Source organism: Hemitrygon akajei, chromosome 9 (genome assembly GCF_048418815.1).
Source record: "Hemitrygon akajei chromosome 9, sHemAka1.3, whole genome shotgun sequence".
Lineage (NCBI taxonomy): Eukaryota > Metazoa > Chordata > Chondrichthyes > Myliobatiformes > Dasyatidae > Hemitrygon > Hemitrygon akajei.
This window is the reverse complement of record NC_133132.1, coordinates 60,281,482-60,305,236: the sequence shown is the minus strand read 5'-3', so window position 1 is coordinate 60,305,236 and position 23,755 is coordinate 60,281,482. Positions and strand designations below refer to the sequence as shown.

Sequence of the window (23,755 nt, the reverse complement as noted above, 5' to 3'; positions counted from 1 at the left end):
CCAGAGATGGAAAGGTTAGAGTGGGAGTGGGGTGGTGAATGAAAGTGGCTGGCTATGGAGAGCTCAAGGTCACTCCTGCAGACTCAATGCTATGTCCCAATCTGTATTTGGTTTCTCCAGTGCAGAGGAGACCATATTTTGAACACTAAATTCAGTCCAGATTGAAAACAGTACAAGTGAAGCACTGCTTCACCAAGAAAGACTGCTTCTATCCTTAGATAATGGGAAGGGTTGCGTAGTAACTAAGAGAGAAAGAGCATTGTCAGAGTTAGCAGGGGGAGAATGCTGAAGGCCGGTAAAAGGTGTGGTGGGTTCTGAATGTTACAGTATTCCAGACTGGGTAACGAGATGCTTCCTACCTCGAGCTGACAGTCACTTCACTGGGAGGCCAAAGGAAGAGAAATATGATAGGGAATGAGGTACGAGGTTAAAGTGAAATCGCTCCCTTGTGTTATTTTGCAGGCAGGGGCTTTGGTCCACATTTACACTGATGGCTCGGTGCTCCTGACCCACGGTGGAACTGAAATGGGCCAAGGACTCCACACCAAGATGGTGCAGGTATGAACGTGAAAAGGGCTCCCAAAAACAAGGTCACAGTCATTCTTACTTCAGACTTTGGCAGTTTATTATTTTATGTTTCTACCTCATAAATGTTCGGACATCAACTGATTGAAAGTACCGAGAAGGAATGTATCTCTGTTTACTTCAGGGGTTTGTCCAAAAGTTAAAATAAAACCCTACAGTTGCTAGAAACCTGAAATCAAACTGAAAATGCCATCAGGTATATCTGTGAATAGTGAAACAAAGTTCTCAGTTTGATAACCTTTCTCTAGTATTGGGTTTGTACCGTTTCTTAGTTCTATCACAGAGTTGTACAACACAGAAAAAGGATCTTACAGCCCACATCATCCCCATCATCCATGATGACTCTCTATGCTAATTCCACATTTTCATGTTAATCCCACATCCTTCACTCCTTACCTACAGGTCTCAAGAAATTTTAAACTTTGCTATATCCTCTGCCTCCAGCACGTCCTCTAGCAGCTCATTCCAGATATCACCACCTTTGGTGTGAAAACTTTAACCCTTCAGATCTCCTCTGAAATGTTCCCTTCTTGCTGTAAACCTATGTTCTAGACTTCACTACCATGAGAGCCAGATTATCAATGTCCTTCATAATTTTATAAAACAGTAAGATCACATGTTAATCTGCTTTGCCCTATGGGGAAAACTGGCTTAGCCTATCCTAATCTCTTCCTATAGCTTAATCCTCCAATCCAAGCTTCACCTTGATGAATCTCCTCTTCATTCTCTCTGTGCACAACGTTCTTCCTGTAGCGTAGAGACCAAAACTCGGCATGGTAGTCTATGTACTTTCTAACCAATGTTTTCTACAATTGAAACATGATGCCAAACTCTAATGGAGACTTGCAGCAAACCAGCATTGTGGCCAATTGATCCATATCTACCAAGATACCCATCTAACCTTGTCTCATTTACCTGCAGTTAGTCCATGACCATAAAATTTTCCTATCCAGGTACCTGCCCAAGTGTCTTTTAAATGTTGTTATTGTATCTGCCTCAACCACTTCTTCTGGCAGCTCGTTCTATATATGTACCTCTCTCCAAATCAGGACGTTACTATTTGGGTCCCTTTTAAATCTCTTCCCTCTAACCTTAGACCTAAGTGCTCTAGTTTTCTTTGCTTCAATTTCTCTGAGAAAAAGGCTGTGTGCATTCACCCTATTTATGCCCTCATGATTTCACATATTTCTAAAAGATCACCTCTTAATCTCTTATGCTCCCAGCCTACCTAATGTCTCCCTATAACTCAGGCCCTTAAATTCTAATAACATTGTAGAAAATTTTCACTCTTTCCAGCTTAATTACATCTTTAATATAACAGGGTAACCAAAACTGTACAGAATATCTCTGGTGTGGCTTCAACAAAGTTTTATACAGCTGCAACATAACATCAAAACTTTTATTCACAATGCTCTGAGTGATGAAGGCCAGGCCCTTCCGTTCACTGTAAAAGCCCAACCCTGATTTGACTCCCCAAAATGCAGGGCCTCACATTGGTCTGAATTAAATTCTATTCATCATTCTTCAGCCCACTCACTCAGCTGATCAAGAGCCCTCTGTAATTTTGAATAACGTTCTTCAGTGTCTCAATACCACTTACTGCAAACTTACTAACCATGTCTTGTACATCCAAATTATTTACATAAATGATAAATAACTTGTTCAAAGCCATACTAAGGTCCAAATACCTCCAAGAGGACCACAACCTTGTTGTAGGGTTTGGCGGCTTGTATGCCTCAATGAGCTGGAGAGCTATGTTGGCTGGAGTCAGGGCCTTGTGCTTTGGCTCTTGGTAGGGTCACCCATGCCAAACAGGTCAAATGGTAGAGGCCAGGCTAAGAGTGGTCCACTAGTCCTCTAAGTTTGGTGGTTCAGTGCAGTGCTGAGCTAATTAGGCTGACTGGTCAAAAAATTATTAGTTAAACAGCAAGAAAGAATATTTCTATATCAGTGTTTGACAGAGATGGAGGATCTTTATTGCTGCCCTAAATGCTAGCAGAGTAACAGGCAGCAACCAACTAACTAAAGTCCATATAGACAACATCCAGTGCCCTGTTCTCATCAATCCTCATGGTTATGTATATAAAATACTTCTTAATAGATTTGTGAGACACGATTCCCAAAACAAAGCCATGCTGACCATCTCTAATCGGATCAGGTCAATCCAAATGCTTTATGGATCCTCTCCCTCAGAATCCCCTCCAGTATCTTACTGATATCATTCTCACCGGCCTGTAGTTCACTGGTTTACCTTTGTTGCCCTTAAACTGTCATCCTTCAGACTTCCAGAGCTTAATCATTGGAACATCCTCTTTCACTTTTGTTCCTGGATTCCTTTCCCTGTCCATTCCAACATAATCTGACACGCAAAGTAATTTCTGAGACTCCATAGATCCAAGCTTCTAACTCGGTATCAGAAATGGTTTTGGCATTTCGTGCTGGCTACATCCTTGGAAAATTTTCTTTCCAATTTAATCACATCTTCCCAGTAATAGAATTCCAAAACTGTCCATAGTACAGTGCACCGTTGACTTATGATGGAAGAGGCACAAGGATGTTGTGTAAATCCATCTATTCAAAAGGTCTATGAAAATACACCACTGATACAGGGACAAAGAGAGGGGAACAATGATTTGTGTGAATATAGAATAGACCAAACCCTTTACTGTTTCTGGTAAACTAGGGCATCTTATGAATGGTAATGCTCTTGCTGAATTGTTGTGGAAAGTGCAGTAGCTATCTTGCGCAGAGCAAGATTCCATAAATAGCATATGATAATGAGCAAGTGATCTGCCGTGATAATGATGCAGTTACTTTCTGTTCAGAACTCTGTGGAGACCTCCCTGCTCTCCTCCGTCCACCTTACAGAGCCAACTTCAGTTTAACCTTTTACCTGAAAGCAGCGGCTCTGATAGTTCAGCAGTATGAACAGACAAATGAGGAGATGGCCACTCAGCCCCTCAAAGCAAGTAACAAGATCATTATTGATCTAACAGTGAGCACATCTCCACATTCTGGTCTACTTGCTGCAACCTTTCACCCCACACCTCTATCTACCTTTGCTATAAAAATATTCAGAAATAGACTCTATTTCTACCTCTATCATCAGTCAAGACACTGTGTGTAGAAGTTGAAACTGGTGAGCCAACGTTTGGGCTAATGCGTAGGTTTTGGTCACCCTGTTACAAGAAAGATATGGTTAAATTGGAACAAATACAGAGGTTTTCATGTATGTTACCATGACTAGAGGGTCTGGGTTAGACTGAAAGTTTGGGTAGGTTAGGTTAGGTCTATATTCCTTGGAACATTAGGAGAATGAAGGGACAACCTTACAGAAATGCTTAAAATGAAGAGAGGCATAGATACAGTGGATGGTAACAGTATTTTCCCCAGGGTAGGAGAGAACAAAACTATGGGGCGTTGTATTAGGGTGAGAAGGGAAAGATTTAAAGGGACCTGGGGGCAATTGTTTTACACAGAAGGTGGTAAGTATATGGAACAATCTGCCAGAGGAACTGGTGGAGGCAGGTACCACAGTGTCATTTAAGAAACACTTGGAGAGGTACGTACGTGGAGGGACAGATCTCAGAGGGATAGGACCTGAATGTAGGAAATTGGGGCTAGCTGGGTGAGCATGTGGTCAATATGGACTGATTGGATCAAAGGGACTCTATCCTTGTTATATTGCTCTATGACTCTAATTCCTTTCGAGGAAGAAGCTTCCAAAGAATTATGACCCTCAGTAAAACAAAATCACCTCATCTGCTTAAATGAGTGACCCTCTATATTTAAACAATATTCCCTACATTTATCTTGCCCTGTACAAGGAAACACCTTTTCCACATGCATCCTGCCAAGCCCCCCCTCTCCCCAGGATCTAAAAAGTTTCAATTAAGTCCTCTCTCACTCTTCCAGACTCCAGTGGACACAAGCATATCTAATCCAAAGCTTCCAGAGAAGAGAACCCACCATCCCATGTAAAAGTCCAGTAAGCTCCAATTTCATGGCACTGGAATTTTGCTCTCAATTATCTGGAGTGGGAGTTGAACGTGTGTTCTCTAATACGCCAAGAATTCCGAGAATCATAGAGGTATATAACATGGAAATGAACCCATTCGTCCACTAACCAATCCATCTACCTATCTGCACAAACCTTGCAGTGCAATAACTAAGACAGACTTTTGAATGCTCCTGTATATCCAGGTTGCCAGTAAAGTACTGGGCATCCCGGTCTCCCTGGTTCACATCAGTGAAACAAGCACCAGCACAGTTCCAAACACAAGCCCAACAGCAGCCTCAGTCAGCTCGGATCTGAATGGAATGGCAATCAAGGTAAGAGCTCAAACTCAGTAAAAATGTATTGGCTTTACCGAAAAACACAATTCTCAAACTCCAATTAATGTCACTCACTTCAAGCAACCGTCAATTTCAGAACGCTTGTCAGACTCTTCTGGAAAGGTTAGAACCATTTAAGGCCACCAATCCAACAGGAACCTGGGAGCAATGGGTAAGTGCAACAAAGTCGATTGCTTTGATTGTTCTATTGGCTCTCGCTCTCTATTGCTTCTGCAGTTGTGACAGACCCACAGCTTCAATGTAACTGAAGATCATAAAAACTGCAAAGTCTGAAAATATAATATAAAAAAAAGCAATATTGGAAATACTCAACTGATATGGTCTGACCTGTTGAGTACTTACAGCATTTTCTGTTCCTACTTTCGAAGTATCAGGGGAGAGTGGGCATTTGATGCTGATTTCCTGAATACTTTGTATTGAAGTTAGGAGATCTTTCAGACAATGCTTGGTCATCTAAACCAGCTTCTGTTTGACCTGGAGTCTGAGTGGGACTTACCTTGTTGGCCCTGGTTATTTTCTATTGCATGCATAGGCACATATGGACTGGAGCAAGAGCGTGTCAATCTGACCTTCAGACTTGTTCCATCATTGAATAAGATTTGATTGTAACCTCAACTCAGCAATGTGTCTACCCACAGCAATCTTTAATGCATTGGAGCAATCACGAACATAGAAATAGAACTGTACATCACAGCACAGGAACAACCCTCAGTGCACAATATCTGCACTGATCTGGGTAAATTAAACTCATCCCAATCTGCCTGCACATCATCTGTATACCTCTATTCCCTGCCTGTCCATGTGCCTCTCTTTTCAAATCAGGATCCGAAACAAGTTTAATATCATCAGCATATGTAGTGAAACTTGTTGACTTCGTGGCAGCAGTACAATGCAATATATAATGTTACGTTCCCCAGTAACCGGGTGACTTACCAGCAAAGATAGATAGGTCCGCTGAAGCCTGGTGCTACTATTTTCAAACGTTTTTATTTATAAAGGGGCACAAACGTATGGTTACTACAAAACATTCAGATCATATACATCGTCAAAACTCAATCTAAAGCACAGGTGTAGTAATAATCAATCAAAAATGAGCTCTATCGTTGTCTAGGTGATACTGAGTCCAATTGGGTATAAGAGTCACTCAAAGTCTGCAGGCTTCCCCGTTTCGGGAACCGCTGGCATTTCACGTGTTGGATAGAGAGAGAAGGAACACTTGCCCATCGTCTTTGCGAAGCAAATCCCTGCTGTTAGTTAAAACGGTTTGTCCTTTGGTTCCAGCCACAGACTCCCGATCCGGAATCTAACGCACGTGGCTTCCTTCAAAATGGCTTCCCGCTCCGACGGGAAGCACTATCGTGTCTTCTTCGTGTGTCTCCTTGGTGCGTCTGAGGCCCCGCCTCGGCAGCCCACCTTTTATCTGGACTGGCAGGGTTGTCGATGTCCATCAGGGTCGGGGGGCGAGGCAATCTTTCCCCCATCACTCATCTCACATTGCCCTGAGGGTTTGCACGTAGGCCAGTTCCTTATTCCACAAAGGTGTCTCCCAAGACAATGGCTATGTCCAAGGCTTTTGTCTTGTTGAGCGACCAGCCCACATTCCAAACCGTAAGGCTCTCTCTCTCTCTCTCTCTCTCTCTCTCTCTCTCTCTTGCGATTCTCACAAAGGAGGGGGCTGAGGTCATAACAATAACAACAGAGAGAAAACAACTGAGTTACAGTTTGAATATATATATTAAATAGTTAAGTTAAATAAGTAGTGCAAAAAACAGTAGTGAGTTAGCGTTCATGGGTTCAATGTCCATTCAGAAATCAGATGGAAGAATCTGTTCCTGAATTGTTGAGTGTGTGCCTTCAGGCCTTCTGATGATACCACGAGTAGAGGGCATGTTCTAGTTAATGGGGGTCCTTAATGATTGATGCCGCCTTTTTGAGGCACTGCTCCTTGAAAATGTCCTGGATGCTACGGAGGTTAGTGCCCATGATGGAGCTGACCAATCTTACAACTCTCTGCAGCTCATTTCAATCCTGTGCAGTAGCTCCCCACTCCCCTCAAAACCTTCCCCTCTCAGTATAAACCTATGCCTGAATGTAGCCTGAGAAAAGGACTTTGACTGTCTACCCTGTCTATGTCCCTGATAATACTTTCTTTTCAATCAGGTCTCCCCAGCATCTGATGGTCCAGGAAAAAAAAAAGCAGTCAGCGTTCATCCAACCTCTCCTTGTAGCACATACCCTCTAATCCAGGCAACCTCCTGGTGACCTTCTTCTGCACCCCTACCAAAGCTGCCGCACTTTTGCTTTAATGTATTGATCAGAACTGCATGCATGTAACTTAAGTTGTACAGCTGCAACTTGACTTTCCAACTTTGATAGTCAACAAGCCATATGCTTTCTCACCATCTTGTCTCCTTGTGTTGCCTCTTTCAGGGAGCTGTGGACTTGCAACCCAAGATCTCTGTATATCAGTGTTCCTATAAGGCTCCTGCTATTTACCGCAACCTTTCCCCTTACAGTATCTGATCTCCCAGTTTGCAACATTATAACCATTTTCCAGATCAAATTACATCTGCCATTTCCCCATCAAAATTTCCAACTGATCGACATCCAGCTGAATCCTCTGACAATCTTCCTGCCTGTCCATAGCTGTGCCAGTTTTGTGTCGTTTCCGAACTAGCCGGAAGAGCAGGTTCGAGGATCCAATGAATGAAACAGGAGAGACAGATTTACAAGTGGGTATGTTAGGTATTCATTTGAGAAATGAACAGTGAAACACTGAAGTGTTTGTTTAAGCTACCCAAAACCACCACAAGGGGCATTCAGGTATCCTTTAAATGAATGGATATGCTGGTAAACCTCCTTGATTTATAAAACCCAAGAAGCAAGCATGCTACAAACAGATACCAAACAGACTGTGGGGGGGGGGGGTCAAGGGGGAGCAATGCCCTTTCTCAGTGGTCCTTCAGGACTGCTCGCAACTTCAGCCTGAAGTCCGGCCCCTCGGGTGGCAGGAAAGAAAGAGGGCAAACCCCCTGCGTGTGCCACCTTTTGTACCCCCAGGGTGCCCAGAACTGTAATTGGGCGCCGTGGCACGTAAGCCAACCAATAGGAAAAGAGCATTGCAGACTTTAAATGAACCAATCAGCACGATGGAAGTGGCTCTCAAGCAGAATAAGCCATACTCTCCAGAGGACGTCAGCCCATCTACATTTTCATCCGAATTACAGGTATAATGAGTTTCTAACACTAATCCTTGTGAAACATTGCTGGTCACAGATCTCTAGTCATCATAATAGTCCATTGGAAAGCACTTGCATGGTCGCTCCATTACACAATGTATGACTGGCACAGTGTTGAAATGGATGGGATGTATCATTAATCCTCAATGCTTTCTCCCTCAGGTTTCTGCTGCTTACATGGAAAGAGTGAGTCTGTCTGCAGCAGGATTTTACAGGTAACCCTTGCCATCCAGTCCAAATCCATAGTTTCATAACTAGATCTGCCCTGAGATAGACAGATTGGGAAATTGGACAAATATTAGGCAGATGAACTCTAGTGCCAGGAAGAGCATTATTTACAAAGTGGTGTGATCTGAAGGGGAGCAGAGGAAGAAGGAGATTTAGGTGGGGGAAGAGGAAGGGATGTGCAGACAGATCCCTTTCGGTTACCTTGCATGGAGAAGAAAGCACAGGAAATCATCCTGAAAATCTTTTTAAAGCGCTAGTTAAAACTTTGTTGTTTTTAATTCTGGCCACTGCACTTAAAAAGTGTGTTAAGGCTTGAGGAGTGCACAGAACAATTTTACCGAAAGATGCCGGGGTGGAGATGTACTTCTGTAGAAAAACCAGAAAAGAAAAAGAGGGTTGTTCACTTTAACCAGAGGAGGTTACCAAGAGTTTTGGTGCAAGTTTTGAGAAAAAAAACTGAGAAAAAGTTAGATTTTTATTTTTGGAAGAATCTCTGACTGAGTCCTAAATTTGCACATTGTTTTCCTATGCAATTCAGTATAATTATTTACTTCAGACCAATAGCTCGCCTTCTCAATTCATTTCAGATCAGGCTATTCATTGCCCATTTCCTATTTTCAACTGAGCAGCTGTGGATGGGCCTTGAACCATTCAACCTATTTATCAAGATTCTCCCAGAGTAAACCCTGGGCAGGAAGTTCCAGGATTTCGACCCATTTGCTAAAAATGAAGGATTGGTGAATCGGGATGGGTTGTAACTTGGAGAGAAACCTGGTGTTTCCATGCACCAGCTGGCCTTGCCTTAGAGGGAGAGGTTGCAGGTTTTGTGGTGCTGCTGGAACAGCCTGGGTGCTTCATGTGTGGCAGGAAGAGAGGGAACGTATTGGGTGTAGACATCAAGGGAACTGCTCCCATCTGCACAGCTTTGGGGTTCCTAGATCTGCACTCTTCCAGAGATTTCAGTCACACCCACATTTTTTGCCCTGTGTAAGGGCTCTAGGGAGGCAGCGAATGCTGCCCTTACTGTTGGGTAACCAGCCTCTGCATGGAGCACGTAATGATAAGGAAGTACGTGTTTTCAGTTGGCAGGGCGATTTTTCTCAGGGTTGTGTTGTAAGTAAATGGTCTTCAGTAGAAAAGGTGCTGATGCTGACTGGTGTTCCCTGGCCAGGACTCCGGATTTGAACTATAACCAGAAGGAGAACACAGGAAGACCCTACTCCTATTTTAGTTACGGGGTGGCTTGTTCAGAGGTTGAAGTTGACTGTCTCACTGGGGATCACAAGGTAAGAACATATGAATTAGGAGCAGGCGTGAGTCTCGCAGATGCTCGAGCCTGTTTAATCTGACCTGATTGTAATCACAACTCCATGAACCTTTTGGCTGCGGTCTTCAATGGGCTGAGGTTTATTTTTAATGAGTGACTCTAGTTTTTTCTACCATATAACAATTACAGCACAGAAACAGGCCATCTCGGCCCTTCTAGTCTGTGCCTAATGCTTACTCTCACCTAGTCCCACTGACCCGCACTCAGCCCATAGCCCTCCATTCCTTTCCTGTCCATTTACCTATCCAATTTTACTTTAAATGACAATACCGAACCTGCCTCTACCACTTCTACTGGAAGTTCGTTCCACACAGCTACCACTGTCTGAGTAAAGAAACTCCCCCTCATGTTACCTTTAAACTTCTGCCCCCTAACTCTCAACTCACGTCCTCTTGTTTGAATCTCCCCTACTCTCAATGGAAAAAGGCTATCCCCCTCATTATTTTAAATACCTCTATCAAGTCCCCCCTCAACCTTCTACGCTCCAAAGAATAAAGACCTAACTTGTTCAATCTTTCCCTGTAACTTAGGTGCTGAAACCCAGGTAACATTCTAGTGAATATTCTCTGTACTCTCTCTATTTTGTTGACATCTTTCCTATAATTCGGTGACCAGAATTTTCCTGTAATTCGGTGACAGGTGGAAACATCCGTACCCTTCAACTTCCCCATCTCCGAAGCACAGCATTCCGTCCTCAGCGAGGGGCCTGCCTTTGTGTCCCTCCACACGCACCTCAGTGAGCTCTGCGTCCGCCACAACACCAAGCTATTCTTCCCTCACCCCGTCTCTGAACTCGCTTCTTCAGCAAGAACTCCCTACCTCCACCCACTAATGGCCCCTTCTCCCATCTTTAACGCCCCCCTCCTCTTGAATATTCCACACTGGTTCTCTGCCTGCTCTGGATCTTTTCATCATTAATGGCAGACAAGACATCAACCAGCTCGACTTCAGCACTCCTCTCTCCTCTTTGAACCATACCCCCTCTGAATGCACTGTGCTCCACCCTCTTCATTATCAAAGGGGGTGCTGTGCAGTGTGGCCCACTGACCACTACCTTCTTGAGGCCTCAGACACCTCCTCTTACTTACCTCTTGAAAGGGACCCCACTCAAGATCATCAGGATATTGCCTCCGACATGATCACCAACCTCGTCAACTTTGGAGATCTCCCGACCACAGCCACCAACCTCGTAGTTCCCTTACCTTGCACTGCTTGTTTCTACCTCCCACCCAAGATCTATAAACATAACTGTCCAGGTAGTTCCACTGTTTCTGTCTGCTCCTGCACCTCTGAACTCCTGTCCGCATGCCTTGAGTCCATTTTATCCCCCTTGGTTCAGACCCTTCCCACATACATCCTTGACATTCACATGCTCTCGATCTCCTCACTTTCAATTCTCCGGTCTTGTCCACCTCAGTTTCACCAAGCAGTTCCAGTCCCTATACACTTCTATCCCCCATCAAGAAGGTCTTGGAACTCTCCACTTCTTTCTTAAGACAGATCTAACCAGTTCCCCTCAACACTACTCTCCTCTGTCTGGTAAAACTAGTCCTCAACCTCAACAACTTTCTCCTTTAGCTCCTCCTGCTTTCTCCGAACTGAAGTTGTAGCCATGGGCACCTATGTACCCCACTATGCCTGCCTCTTCATTGGCTATGTGGAACATCCAGGTTCCAGCCTTCCCAGGGAATGTTCCCCACATCTTTCCATGCTATATAATGGTGCTGCTTCGTGCAACCACAATGAGCTCATCAATTTCATCAGCTTTGCCCTTAAATTCACTTGTCCCATTTCTGCCACCTCTCTCCCCTTTGTCGATCTCTCTCTCTCTCTCCATTACTGGAGACAAACTGTCTACTGATATCTTTTATAAATCCATCGATTCCCATAGTTATCTTGACTATACCTCTTCCCACCCTGTTTCCTGTGAAAATACCATTCCCTTTTCTCGGTTCCTTCATTTCCACTGCATCTGTTCCCAGGACGAGTCTTTCCTTTCCATGACATCAGAGATGTCCTCTTTCTTCAAGAACAGTGTTTCCCTTCCTCCACCATTGGTGTTGCCCTCACCCACATCTTCCCCTTTTCCCAGACATTCACATTTACCCCACCTTTCTCCGCCTTAATGGGGATAGAGTTCTTCTTGTCCTCACCTACCACCCCATGAGCCTCCGTATCTTTCTTTGTAACTTGTGCCATCTTCAGCGGGACCCTACCACCAAGTACATCTTTATATCCCCACAGTCTCTGTTTTCTGCAGGAATCCCTGTAAACGGCAGAAGTTTTACACCTATCCATTCATCTCCTCCTTCACCTCCATTCAGTCCCCAAATGGACCTTCGTGGTGAGGCAACACTTCACCCGTGAATCTGTTGGGGCCATCCGCTGTGTTCAGTACTCCCAAAGCAGCCTCCTCAACCATATTGAGATCTGACGTAATTGTGGGATCACTTTGTCAAACACCTCGGCTCCAACTGCAAAAAGTGGGATTTCTGTCACCTGTCCTGCCTGGTTGCCTAATGAGAGATCTGGTATTGCACTTTCTAATTGGGAATTCTAATAAATGATTAAGGAAACTTTCCTGAACACACTTGACAAACTCTTTCCCATCCAAACCGTTTACAATATGGAAGTCCCAACCAATATGTGAAAAGTTAAAATCACCTACTTTCACAACCTGATGTTTCTGATGTCTGTGATCTCTGTACAAATCTGCTCCGCTAAATCCTGTGGATTACTAGCTGGTTTATAATACAATCCTATTAATTATTCCTTAGTTCCATCCATAAAGCCTCAGTAGAGGAGCTCTCCAGTCTTTTCTTACTGAGCACTGTCGTGACATTATCCCTTGGTAGTATTGCCACCTCTACCCCTTTAATCCCTCCTACTCTATGATGTCAAAAACAACAGAACCCCTGAACATTAAGCTGCCAGTCCTGATCCTCCTGCAACCCAGTTCCACCAGTGGCTATGATGTTATAATTCCATGTGCTGATCCATGCCCTTAGCTTGTCTGCCTTTCCTACAACATTCTTTGAATTAGACACAGCTCAGGACATTATCTCGACATTTTTATTCCTGACTTTGTATATATGTTTAACACCATCTTTCTCCACAACCACCCCACCATCTCTTCTGGTGCTTTGGTTCCTATCCCCTTGCAACTCTAGTTTAAAACCACCCCTGTGCAGCACTAATAAAGCTTCCCGCTAGGTTCAGGTACAAATTGTCCCTCTGTCTGGGTCACATCTTTCATGGAAGAGAGCCCAATGATCCAAAAATCTGAAGCCCTCTCTCCTCCTTCAACGCCTTAGCCACATGTTCAACTTCATGATCTCCCTGTTTCTGACCTCACTAGTACAAGACACGGGTAGCAATCCTGAGATCACAACCCTGGAAGTCTTGTCATTTAACTTGGCACCTAACTCCCTGGACTCACTTTGCAAGACCTCATCACCCATCCTGCCCACATCATTGGGACTGATGTTTTCACCCTCCCACTTCAGAATGCTGTAGACTCGATTCGAGATGTCCTTGACCCTGGCACCCAGGAGGCAACAAACGCTCTGGGAATCTCATTCTCATCCACAGAACCACCTTTCTGTTCCCCTAACCAACAAATCTCCATCGCTAAAGCTTGCTTCTTCTCACACCCTTTTCCTTCTGAGCCACAGAGTTAGATTCAATACCAGAGACCTGCCCACCATGTCTTCCCACTTCTAGGTTAATTCCCCCCCCCCAAGTATCCAAAGTGGTATTCCTATTGTTGAGAGGAATGGCCATAGGGGTACTCTGCACTGGCTGTTTATCCCCTTTCCCCCTCCTGACTGTCACCCAGTTTCCTGTACCCTGCACCTTGGGTGTAACTATCTCTTTATATGTCTTATCTATCAGCCCTTCAGCCTCCCAAATGACCCAGAGTTCATCCAGTTCAGTTCCAGCTCTTTTAGAAGCTGAAACTGGTGTAGTCATCATGGACACTGGACATCTCCTTGTCTTCCCACATCCCACAAGAGGACTATTCCACTATCCCGCTGCTCCAAATGTTCAATAAGGAAGAAATGAAGAATGAAACAAACAATGATTCTGGCTGGCTGACTTCCTTATAGTTTCCTGCTTTATGTCCCCTCCTCCTTTTGAACAAATGAGTTGCATTTTATATTTTCTAATCTAATGGAACATTCCCAAATCTGGAAAATTAAAACCAATATATCATGCAACCAGTCCACAGCTCCAAAAGATTGCTTGGTACTGCTCCCTGTGACTGAAATTTTCTGTCCCTTGGTTCTATTTTTATCAATCTGATTTTTATGGGATGTTGTCTGGTGAGGACAGATGGAGAATGCTTGTAAAATTCTCTGATTCCAGAACCTCCGCACGGACATTGTCATGGATGTCGGCCTGAGTCTGAACCCGGCGTTGGACATTGGGCAGGTGAGCTTCCTTTGCTGCGCGAGGAACAAGTGCCCTGGTGTTAACAGGAGTGGTGGGGAAAGACGGCCGGGATTCCTGCATCTCAGCATGTCCACCTCAGTACGATGTGGTACTGCTGTGGTGATATAACTGTGCAGAGTATGATCCCACAAGCAGTCGTGTGATAAAGATCAAGAACAGAAACATGTGATGCCTTGGAATTTTGACTATGGCTACTCTGGAGCAGTTCATTTCCTAAGCTTATGCTATGTACAGGTGACCATGATCACTTGACCTTGGGAATCAAGCTTGAACCCAACTCGGGACCAGTTGTCCAGATCACTCTGGTCTATATTCTGCAAACATACATTCAGGTTCAGGCTGAGTCTGATCAGGTGAGATCAGTACTTCCTTAGGAAGAATCTCATTAATGTATTTTGACAAGTCTCATTGCCACTTCTGCATATTAAAAAGCATCCAAAAGATGAGGCCTTAAGTGTGCAATGTGCAGCATCTCCACTAGGTGGCAGTGGTAGCACAACGGGAAGAGTGGCTTCTTACAGCTCGAGAGGATACAGATTCCATCCTCCTCTCTGGTGCTGTTTTGTGGCGTCTCCCAGTGACTGCGCGTCTTTCTCCCAGGGATCCAATCTCCCCCTCATCCCAAAGCTGTGTGGGTAGACTAAGTGGTCATGTAAAGAATCAGATGGGCTTGAGTGTGTGAATAAACGGCAGGTCTACAGGAAATAAGGACAATTGAACTGAACTGTTTCAATGGCCTATGTATTTGAAACATAATCTTCCCAACTGACAAAGGAATCTTTCGATAGGGATGGGGAAGTGTAACATTGGAGTTTCGGCTCGCATGTAATAGATGGGCTGAATGGCCCTTTTCTGCATATACATTCACTAACCCATTGAAATGCATGCAGGGTTTAGCTGTGTGCAGTGAACCTCCTCTCATTTAATGGGTTGGCTACAGAAGACATGACACCTTGGAGCTTGGTCTGGGTTGGAAGGAGTTTCAATTTAACATCCAAGTGATGGGACTTGTGATCCGGCTGGTTTTCCTGGCAACCTGTCCATCAATTGTAGAGGAGCTCCTTGAAGGATAAACAATCCCTGGAGAGCAGAATTCAGGAAGAGCTCACCTGTCCCACCTTGAATAGCTGATACAGATTGAACCAGAAAAAGCATGTAGCTTAACAGCTCCTTCACTAGATCAAGGTGTGGGAGTAAGGGCCAGTGTTTTCTGATAGTTGGCTTCACTGACTCCCTCTCTGTCTCCCTTTCTTTAACTCTTTCTTTCTTTCTCTCACTCTTCCTTTCTTTCTTTCTTTCTTTCTCTCATTCATCTTTCTCTCTAACTCTTGCTTTCTGTTTTCTCCTCACACTCTTTCTCAATCTCCCTCTTTCTCTCTCCACTCTGTTTCTCACTTACGCCTTCCTGCCCCTCCCTCTGCAGGTGGAAGGAGCCTTTGCACAGGGCCTCGGCCTTTTCACTTTGGAGGAGTTACGTTATTCACCAGACGGAGTGCTGTACACCCGGGGTCCGGGCGCCTACAAGATCCCGGCGGCTGGAGACATTCCTGCCAAGTTCAATGTATCCCTCCTGCGGGAAGCTCCAAACAAGAAAGCTATTTACTCTTCCAAGGTGACCTAAGGTTTATTTGTTGCTTAATTGATAGAGCGGGCCGTTTGTTGACTGTATAACTTGCAAGATTTATGTTGATCAATGTAAAGACAGAGGATTACAACAAAGAATCTGGTGGTGCATAAGTGTATTTACTGGGCCAGTAATCCAAAGTACTGGGTTCAAATCCTACCACAGCAGCTCTAGAGTTTAATGTCAATTAGTAATCTAGGAGAATTTTTGAGAATTAACCTGACCGCTAATATAAAGTTACTGGATTTTGTACAAATCTATCCGTTCACTGCTACTGACATCACCTCGATGATGTGTGACTGCAAACCCATTACACTGTCAATGGCCTAGCAAGCTGTTTATTCTAGGGTAACCAGGGATGGCCCGGCCAGTGAAGCCCAAATCCCAAAATGTGATTGATTGCCAGGAGAAATAAGAGAAGCAAGAAGCAATGATGAACCAGGACTGAGCCCAATAAGAAAGACATTGTTGCAGCTCATGACTTCCCAATACCTGCCAACACCACTAGCAGAAATAATGAAGTCTGCTACCCTAACAAAGATCAGTATCTACTGACCCCGGTGACTGGTGTCCAAACAAATCCAAGCAAACCATGTAGAGACTTGCCTTTGGGTATTTTACTTTGACATTTTGTGTCAGAATTAGTCACTTGCAGGGAGCAACAGAACACAGGAAGTTGCAGCTTGGAGACGTACTTCACCGTCACTTCCTGTAACTTCAAAGCAGAGTCACGAGGCACCCAGCTGCAACACGGTGTTTCCTGAGGAGAGTTGTGTTGTCAATTTTCAGTTACTGTTTAAAGCTGAAGGATTCTTTTAAATAAAAGTAGAAACCACTCGTTGAACTTTAAGTCGGACTTTGAACAAGGTCTGTTGAAGTGATCCCTAAGATTTATAAAGCTACTCTGAGCAATGTGAATGAGAATGGTGTCTTTTATAAAGGGTTGGTAACATGGATGATGCCACCCTGGGCTGCAACTCTGAATAGTGTTTGAGTGATCAGTGTACGTGATTGTGGGGCAAGAGTAGGATCTGTTAAAGGGGTTCGTAACATGATTTATTACTTTGGGCTGGTGGACATGCATGGAAGTTGTTAGAGGGATCAGTGTAGGTGATTCACAGTTGTGGGCTGTGAATGGAGATTGCCAGTGGGCTGGTGTAAGTGATTCACTCTGTGGTGTTTATTGCAGGCTGTCGGAGAACCCCCTCTATTCCTCGCGGCCTCTATATTCTTTGCCATCAAGGATGCCATTGCCGCTGCCAGGGCAGCGTTTGGAGTGCTGGAACCTTTCCGTCTGGACAGCCCGGCAACACCAGACAGGATACGAGTTGCCTGTGTGGACACCTTGACCAAGATGGTATGCGGCTCTCTCAGGGTGCTGTACTGAGTCTTTCTCGGGGTCTGACTACCCACATTAGTCACGTTGTTCTTTCTCAGTCTAAGTCAGATCTGAAGATCTGTAGGCCAACCCCAACCCATCTTGGAGATCCTGGTCTCTTTAGTTCCCGACACTCTGTCAAACAAGGAGAATCCCTGCAAACAGCCACGCTCCTGCTGATCCCTGTAAATACAGACACACCCCAGGGGAGCCTCTATAAATGCTATTAAACTCTGAAGGAACCCATGTGAACAGTTACTCATTCCTGAGAAATCTGTATAAATACCAAAACACTCTCCGGGAAGATGACTCATGACTATGACCCCCTCTGTAAGTGCTGGTACACCATCAGGGATAGTTCGTAAAACTCCCAGACAGTTCTGGGGATCTTTAGCTTGGGTGAGGGTGTTTAAAACAAAAGGACTGGGAGTGGCCAGAGATTGAAAAGATTTTTCATCATCTCTGTCAAAGTAACAATAAATCTGCTTTTCCTCTCTCTCCCAGTGTCCTCCTGCGGAACCAGGAACTTTTACTCCTTGGAATATTGAAGTATAGCCAGAGCTCAGAAGAAGATTGACCCCAGTGAGAGAATAAGGGAAAGTCTGATCGTTATTTCACTGCCGAACCTTCACTGACACTCAGCAACAGGATCAAATTCAATTCGAATTCAAAGATCTGCTGGTTGATTCGATAACTAAATGATCGAAGAGAAGCAGCTGCTTTTGAACGTGCTTTCTGTACCTTCTGCCCCATGTTAGCTGTGAACGATGGCATGGGTCTGATGGTGGGGATCTTTGATGATGAGAGTTGTTTCCTGAGGCAGTGCCTCCTGTAGGTACTACCGATGGTGGGGTGGGGGGGGGAGGGGGGAGATGAGCCAGTGATATATTGGACAGGATCAATGACTTTCTCTGCTCTTCTAGGGTTCCTGTGTATTCAGATTGCAACCAGTCAGGATACTTTCAACAGTACTTCAGTAGAAGTTTGTCAGAGTGTTTGCTGACAAGCTGTACCTCCTTAATCTAATAAAGATGATGGCACACCTTCCTTGTGACTGCACCGATGTGTTAAGGTCGAGGACAGGTCATTTGATATGTTAATGCATGGAAATTTAAACCTGCTGATCCCCCAGTGTAGGCTTGCATATACTCACCCTCCTTTCCCTTCCTAAGGTCAACCATCAGCCTGTTGGTTTTGCTATTGTTGAGCGATTGGTTGCTTTTCTTCCACCACTCAGCTAAATGTCCTTCTTGCTCTGGTAAGCGGACTCATTGCCATTTGTGATTCACCCGACTGCACTAACGTCAGCAGCAGATTTGAAAATGACATTGGAGTGGAGCTTACTGTCAGAGCCATGAGTGCATAGGGAACAGAGCAAGGAGCCAAGCATGCAGCCTTGAGGTGCACCTGTGCTGGTGGCCTGCAAGGGGGAGATGTTGTTACCAATCCTCACTGACTGAGCTCTGCTGATGAGGAAGTCAACAATCCAGTTGCAGAGGGAGGTGTGGAGGCCCCAGGTCTTGAAGCTTCATGGTGAGTTTTGGATGGCACAATTATGTTCAACAGAAAGCTGTAGTGACATATGATTTCCTGTTGTCCAGGTGCTTCAGAGCAGAGGAAAGGGCCTTTAGCAGCAGCTGTTGGTCATGATCTTGTTGAATGGTGAAGCATTTTTGAGGAACAAAGGTTCTCAAGATGTTGCTGGGACTGGAGGGTTTGAGTTGTAAGGAGAGACTGGATAGACAGGGGCTTCTCTTCCTCCCCTACCCCCCAGCTGAGGGGTGATCTCGTACATAAAACCATGAGGGGAATAGATAAGGTGGATCTTCACTGCTTTTTCCAGTGTACGGGAGACCATCGGTTTGAAGTGAGTAGGGAACGATTTGAAAAGGAACCTGAGGCGGTGAGAGAGTGGCGAGTGTATGGAAAAAACTGTCAGAAGTGGTAGAAGCGGGTCCAATTATGATGTTTCAAAGACGTTTCATCAGGGGCATGAAGAGGAAATTGTTGAATTCAGCAGCGATTCTCAAGAATTCCAGTGAGTGCAGGCATAAGATGAGGTGCTCATTCTTCCTCGGTCTTTGTTGCAACTGTGTAAGAGGTTGAGGAGAGGTCACGGTGGGAATAGGACTTGCAACCATTCCCTTTGTCATCTCCACCCGTACGTTGTGTCCTCTCCTTGCCCAGATAGGACATAGGGGCATCAGACTGAAACATTGACAGACATTATCTGACATGCGAAATGTTTACAATCTTAGAGTATGCGTAGACAGTGCATACGAAGAACAGGATCATCAGCTCACTGTCTGCTCCAAACATGAAAGCAATCCCATCTGCCTGCAAATGATCCATCTCCCTCCATGACCTTCATGTATATGTGTTAATCTAAATGCCCCTTATATTCCACTATAGTGTGGGCTTTCATTGCCACCCCTGACCCTGTGTTCCAGGTACATACCATTGTCAATTTTAAAAAAGAAATGCCCTGCACTCCACCTTTCCTCCACTCACCTTAAGAGCTATGGCTTCCTGTATTGGACGTTTCTACCCTAGGAAAGAGACTGTGTCTATCTGCACTATTTATCCTCCTCATAACTTTATAAACTTTTAATGGGTCTCCCCTCAGCCTCTGACACTCTCCAAAAAACAATCCAGCTTTGTCCAATCTTTCCTTGTAGCTATTACCTTCTAATACAAGCAGCCTCCTAGAAAACCTCGTCTGCACCTTCTCCAAAGCCCCCACATCCTTTCTGAAATGTGGTGACCAGAACTTCACACAATACCTCAAATGTGACCCAATTAGAATTTCATACATCTGCTTCTATCTTTATTTTAGATTGCCAGCACCTGTGATTTGGCTTTTATTTCATATCCAAATTCATGGATTCAGAAATTTTGACAGCATGGGATCTGGCTCTTTGGCTCAACTGTTCTGTGCCAATCAAGATGCCCCATCCATTTGCGAGTTTGGCCCATGACCTTCAAAACCTTTCCAATCCATGTATCTGGAATTGGAAGAACCATTGATGAATGATTTTAGTTAATAACTGACTGTTGCTTCAAAGTTGAAGTTTGGAAGAATTTGTCTCAAGACTACGCACCAATTTAATTACATTTCAAAAAGGGTCCTTGTGTTGGAAAATGATGGGCGTTGATCACCAAGGACTCTACCAATCCGGTTGTAGATAGAGTCCTTTGCAATTACTTTTCCTCTCCACACGATTTCCTCAAGCTCCATCGTTTTGCTCATCTACCTGCTGCATCTCATTGACACAGTCTGAGAATACATCAGGTTGGTGCCAAGTCATCTCCCACTCTCTCCATCTTTCCATTGGCAGAGTAGTGAAAGAGAGGTGCAGCGGTTAGCACTGCTTCTTCACTCCTCTGGGAACACACGTTCTAACTTCCTTTGATGCTGTCAGTGTAGAGTTTATATATTCCTCCTGATATCACGTGGGTTTTCCCAAGCGCTCTGGTTTTGTGCATTGCCCGGAAGACTTGTTGAGATGCAAATTAATTACTGGAAATTTTCCCTTATTGTTAGGGAAGGAATTGGTGGGCATCTGAGAGAAATCAAACAATAACATCAAATTTGATAATCGTTCAATTTTATTACAATGTCAAGTTTTTCTATAGGGTCCTCGAGACTATAGGAAAACTTGATATTGTAATAAAGTTGAATGATCATCAAATTTGATGAGACATGGTACCGACCATTTACCACCACTTACACCAATCCAACATCAATCCCATTTTTTAAAAAAATTTCCCCGCAATTCTATCAACTCCCCCCAGACTCTACCACTCACCTACCCACAAGAAACAATTCACAGTTGCCAATTAACCCCATGTCGTTGGAATGTGTGAGGAAGCTGGACCACCCAGCAGAAATGCACATGGTCACATGGTGAATAAGCAAGTTTCACACAGACACCGCCTCAGTCAGGAGATGGTCTTTGGCACTATGAAGAAATGGGTCTACCAGGAACACCACATATCATTGTGTTAAGATAAATATTCTACAGTATTAAATTTAATTAGAATCAAAAAGCAACATTTCCCAATAGAAAAAATGTGTCATTTTCAATAAAGAAAGCAAGGATGAAAGTGTGTTTAATAAGGAAAAAAATAATGGGGCTATGGTATAAGAACAATGCACAAGATAATCTCAGAAAGACATGATAATTTAATTTAAATCTAAATGATCTGCAAAGGTCGATATGTTGAATGATTCTTTGTGATGTTCCACATTCCTGTTCCATGTACAATGAATCAGTCATCGATAATCTATATTATCTGTCAGGGTCAATGACTGAATGATAAAGTTTTCTAGTTAGAAAAAATATATTCCAAGTAGTCAAATCGTTGGCAAATATTTAAAGATAAGTACAAATCCCCTTTTATATTTAATTAAACATCTACTGGTGATCGGCCTTTTTTGTGGGTAAATGGCCCGTTCAATGTTGTACTGTTCTATAAATAGATTTTGTATTAGAACATAAAAGTAAACTGCATACACAAAGTGATTTCTATCAATTCAAGTGAAGGAAATGAAGTAAATTGTAATTGTGTAATTAATAGTTCAATAAAAATGCAATATTGTTTTAAACTATGTAATGCTTGTCTTGAATTTGATTTTTGGAATTAACAATATAAGTTACTAAAAATATTTTACCATAAAAGCAACTTAGATTGATTCAAGTGATTCATCAAGAAGATAAGATGGTGAAGATTAGATATGTTTGGTGCTCCTAGTACCTCTTTTATATCGGAGAGACCTGACGTAGATTGGGAGACCGTTTTGCTGAGCATCATAGCTCTGTCCACCAGAACAAACGGGATCTCCCAGTGGCCACCCATTTTAATTCCACTTCCCATTCCCATTCCGATATGTCCATCGCTGGCCTCCTCTACTGTTGGGATAAGGCGACAGTTAGGTTGGAGGAACAACACCTTATATTCCATTTGGGTAGCCTCCAGCCTGATGGCATGAATATCAATTTCTCAAACTTCTAGTATTGCCTACACCCCCCCCCCACCCTTCACCATTTCCCCATTCCCTTGTCCCTCTCCAGACCTGCAGAAAAGATTTGGTCTGAAAAGTCCACTGTGCTTTTTTCCATTGATGCTGCCTGGCCTGCTGAGTTCCTCCAGCATTTTGTGTGTGTTACTTTGACAGTGAGGGTTGTTTTATTAATATGGATTTTAATTTAGATAGAGTTTTCAGTATTATATTTATCAAAAGGAAAATGTCGAAGGTAAAAGTGTGAAAGTTATGAAAGCAAATAAAGTTTGTCATTGTTCAACATAGACAGAAAATGCTGGAGGAATTCAACCATTCGGGCTGCATCTATGGGAAGAGAAACAGGGTTAACTTTTCTGGTTGAAGACTTGGTCAGAACTGAAAAGGAAACAAAATAATCTTGTGAAGTTGCAGAGAGGGTGGATTTCATTGAGCCCATCTCAACCATTTCCTGCACTTTTGCTTTCACCACTCTCCTTCAGGACAGAACAAGGATAGAGGTTCCCCTGCTCCCCACCTGTCTCCACGTTCAGCAGAACATGATCCATCATTTCCACCACCTTCTTCCACCTTCCCTTCTCCCCTTTTAGCATTTTGCTGGGACTGTTCTCTCTGTGTCTCCTTGATATACTCTTCCTACCCACCACCCCTCACCCTTATGGCACTTCCCCCAGCAGTCACAGGCAGTGCAACACTTACTCATTCGCCTCTTCCCTTTCCACCGTCGAGGAAGACAAACAATCAGCGATTCACTTGGTGTATTTCCAATCAAGTGTGCTGCACTTGGTGTTCACAATGTGATCTCCTCCACACTGGGGAGACCAAATGTAGATTGGGTGTTCACTTTGTGGAGCGCCCACTTTCAGTTTGCAGGATAATTGTGAACTTTCTATTGGCTGGCTGGCAATTTAGTTCCTGATTGCACCTTGACCGATTGGTCTGTGGCCTCCTGCACTATTATAGAGAACCCCAACACAGGTTTGACGAACATCATGTCACCTTCTTTCCAGGCACATGGCAGCTTTCTGTACCCAATAATGAATTCTACAACTCTGGATAACTTGGTTTCTTGAACTGTATTAGTCACAATTTGTGAGATAAACTTGTCCTTCCCACAGGTACAGCCTGAACATTTTGCAGCATTTTCAATCTTTTTAGATTTCCAGCATCTGCAGATTTATTGTCCTTCATAATACTTACACAGACATGGACATTACATCATGTTTTTTTTTTGCTGAACGGTTAGGACTTACATTATAACTTTAAATTTACATCTTCTTAGAGTTTATCATGCAACTAATATTAAAAAATACTGGGCAATAGTAAAATCCTATCAAAATCCTACAGGAAAATACAATATTAATCTAACGTTACAATTCAATATCACGCTCTAATACTTGTCAAAATGTGAAGTCTAACACAGCTCTGGTGAGAGAATTCAACAATGACATTTTATTGAACTCAGTAGTGAAGTCATGCACTTGGCACAAATTCAACTGAGGCATTCATAGCACGTTTGAGCCAACCTCATTGAGCATGA

General features: G+C 43.8%; 1 protein-coding gene across 7 annotated transcripts in view; it reads left to right on the top strand.

Moving 5' to 3' along the window:
* xdh (xanthine dehydrogenase) overlaps positions 1 to 21,804 on the top strand; it is a 94,450-nt gene extending 72,646 nt beyond the window's left edge. For 6 of the 7 annotated variants that reach the window (XM_073056073.1, XM_073056070.1, XM_073056071.1 and 3 more), the window contains 9 exons: positions 463 to 558; positions 4,789 to 4,917; positions 5,018 to 5,092; positions 8,343 to 8,395; positions 9,580 to 9,694; positions 14,104 to 14,169; positions 15,614 to 15,802; positions 17,004 to 17,171; positions 17,697 to 21,804. In XM_073056073.1, coding sequence (XP_072912174.1) covers positions 463 to 558; positions 4,789 to 4,917; positions 5,018 to 5,092; positions 8,343 to 8,395; positions 9,580 to 9,694; positions 14,104 to 14,169; positions 15,614 to 15,802; positions 17,004 to 17,171; positions 17,697 to 17,747 — 942 coding nt within the window. In that variant the 3' untranslated portion in view covers positions 17,748 to 21,804. The remainder of the gene's footprint in view (positions 1 to 462; positions 559 to 4,788; positions 4,918 to 5,017; positions 5,093 to 8,342; positions 8,396 to 9,579; positions 9,695 to 14,103; positions 14,170 to 15,613; positions 15,803 to 17,003; positions 17,172 to 17,696) is intronic. The other variant, XM_073056075.1, reaches the window with a different exon arrangement.
* The last annotated feature ends 1,951 nt before the right edge of the window (positions 21,805 to 23,755 follow it).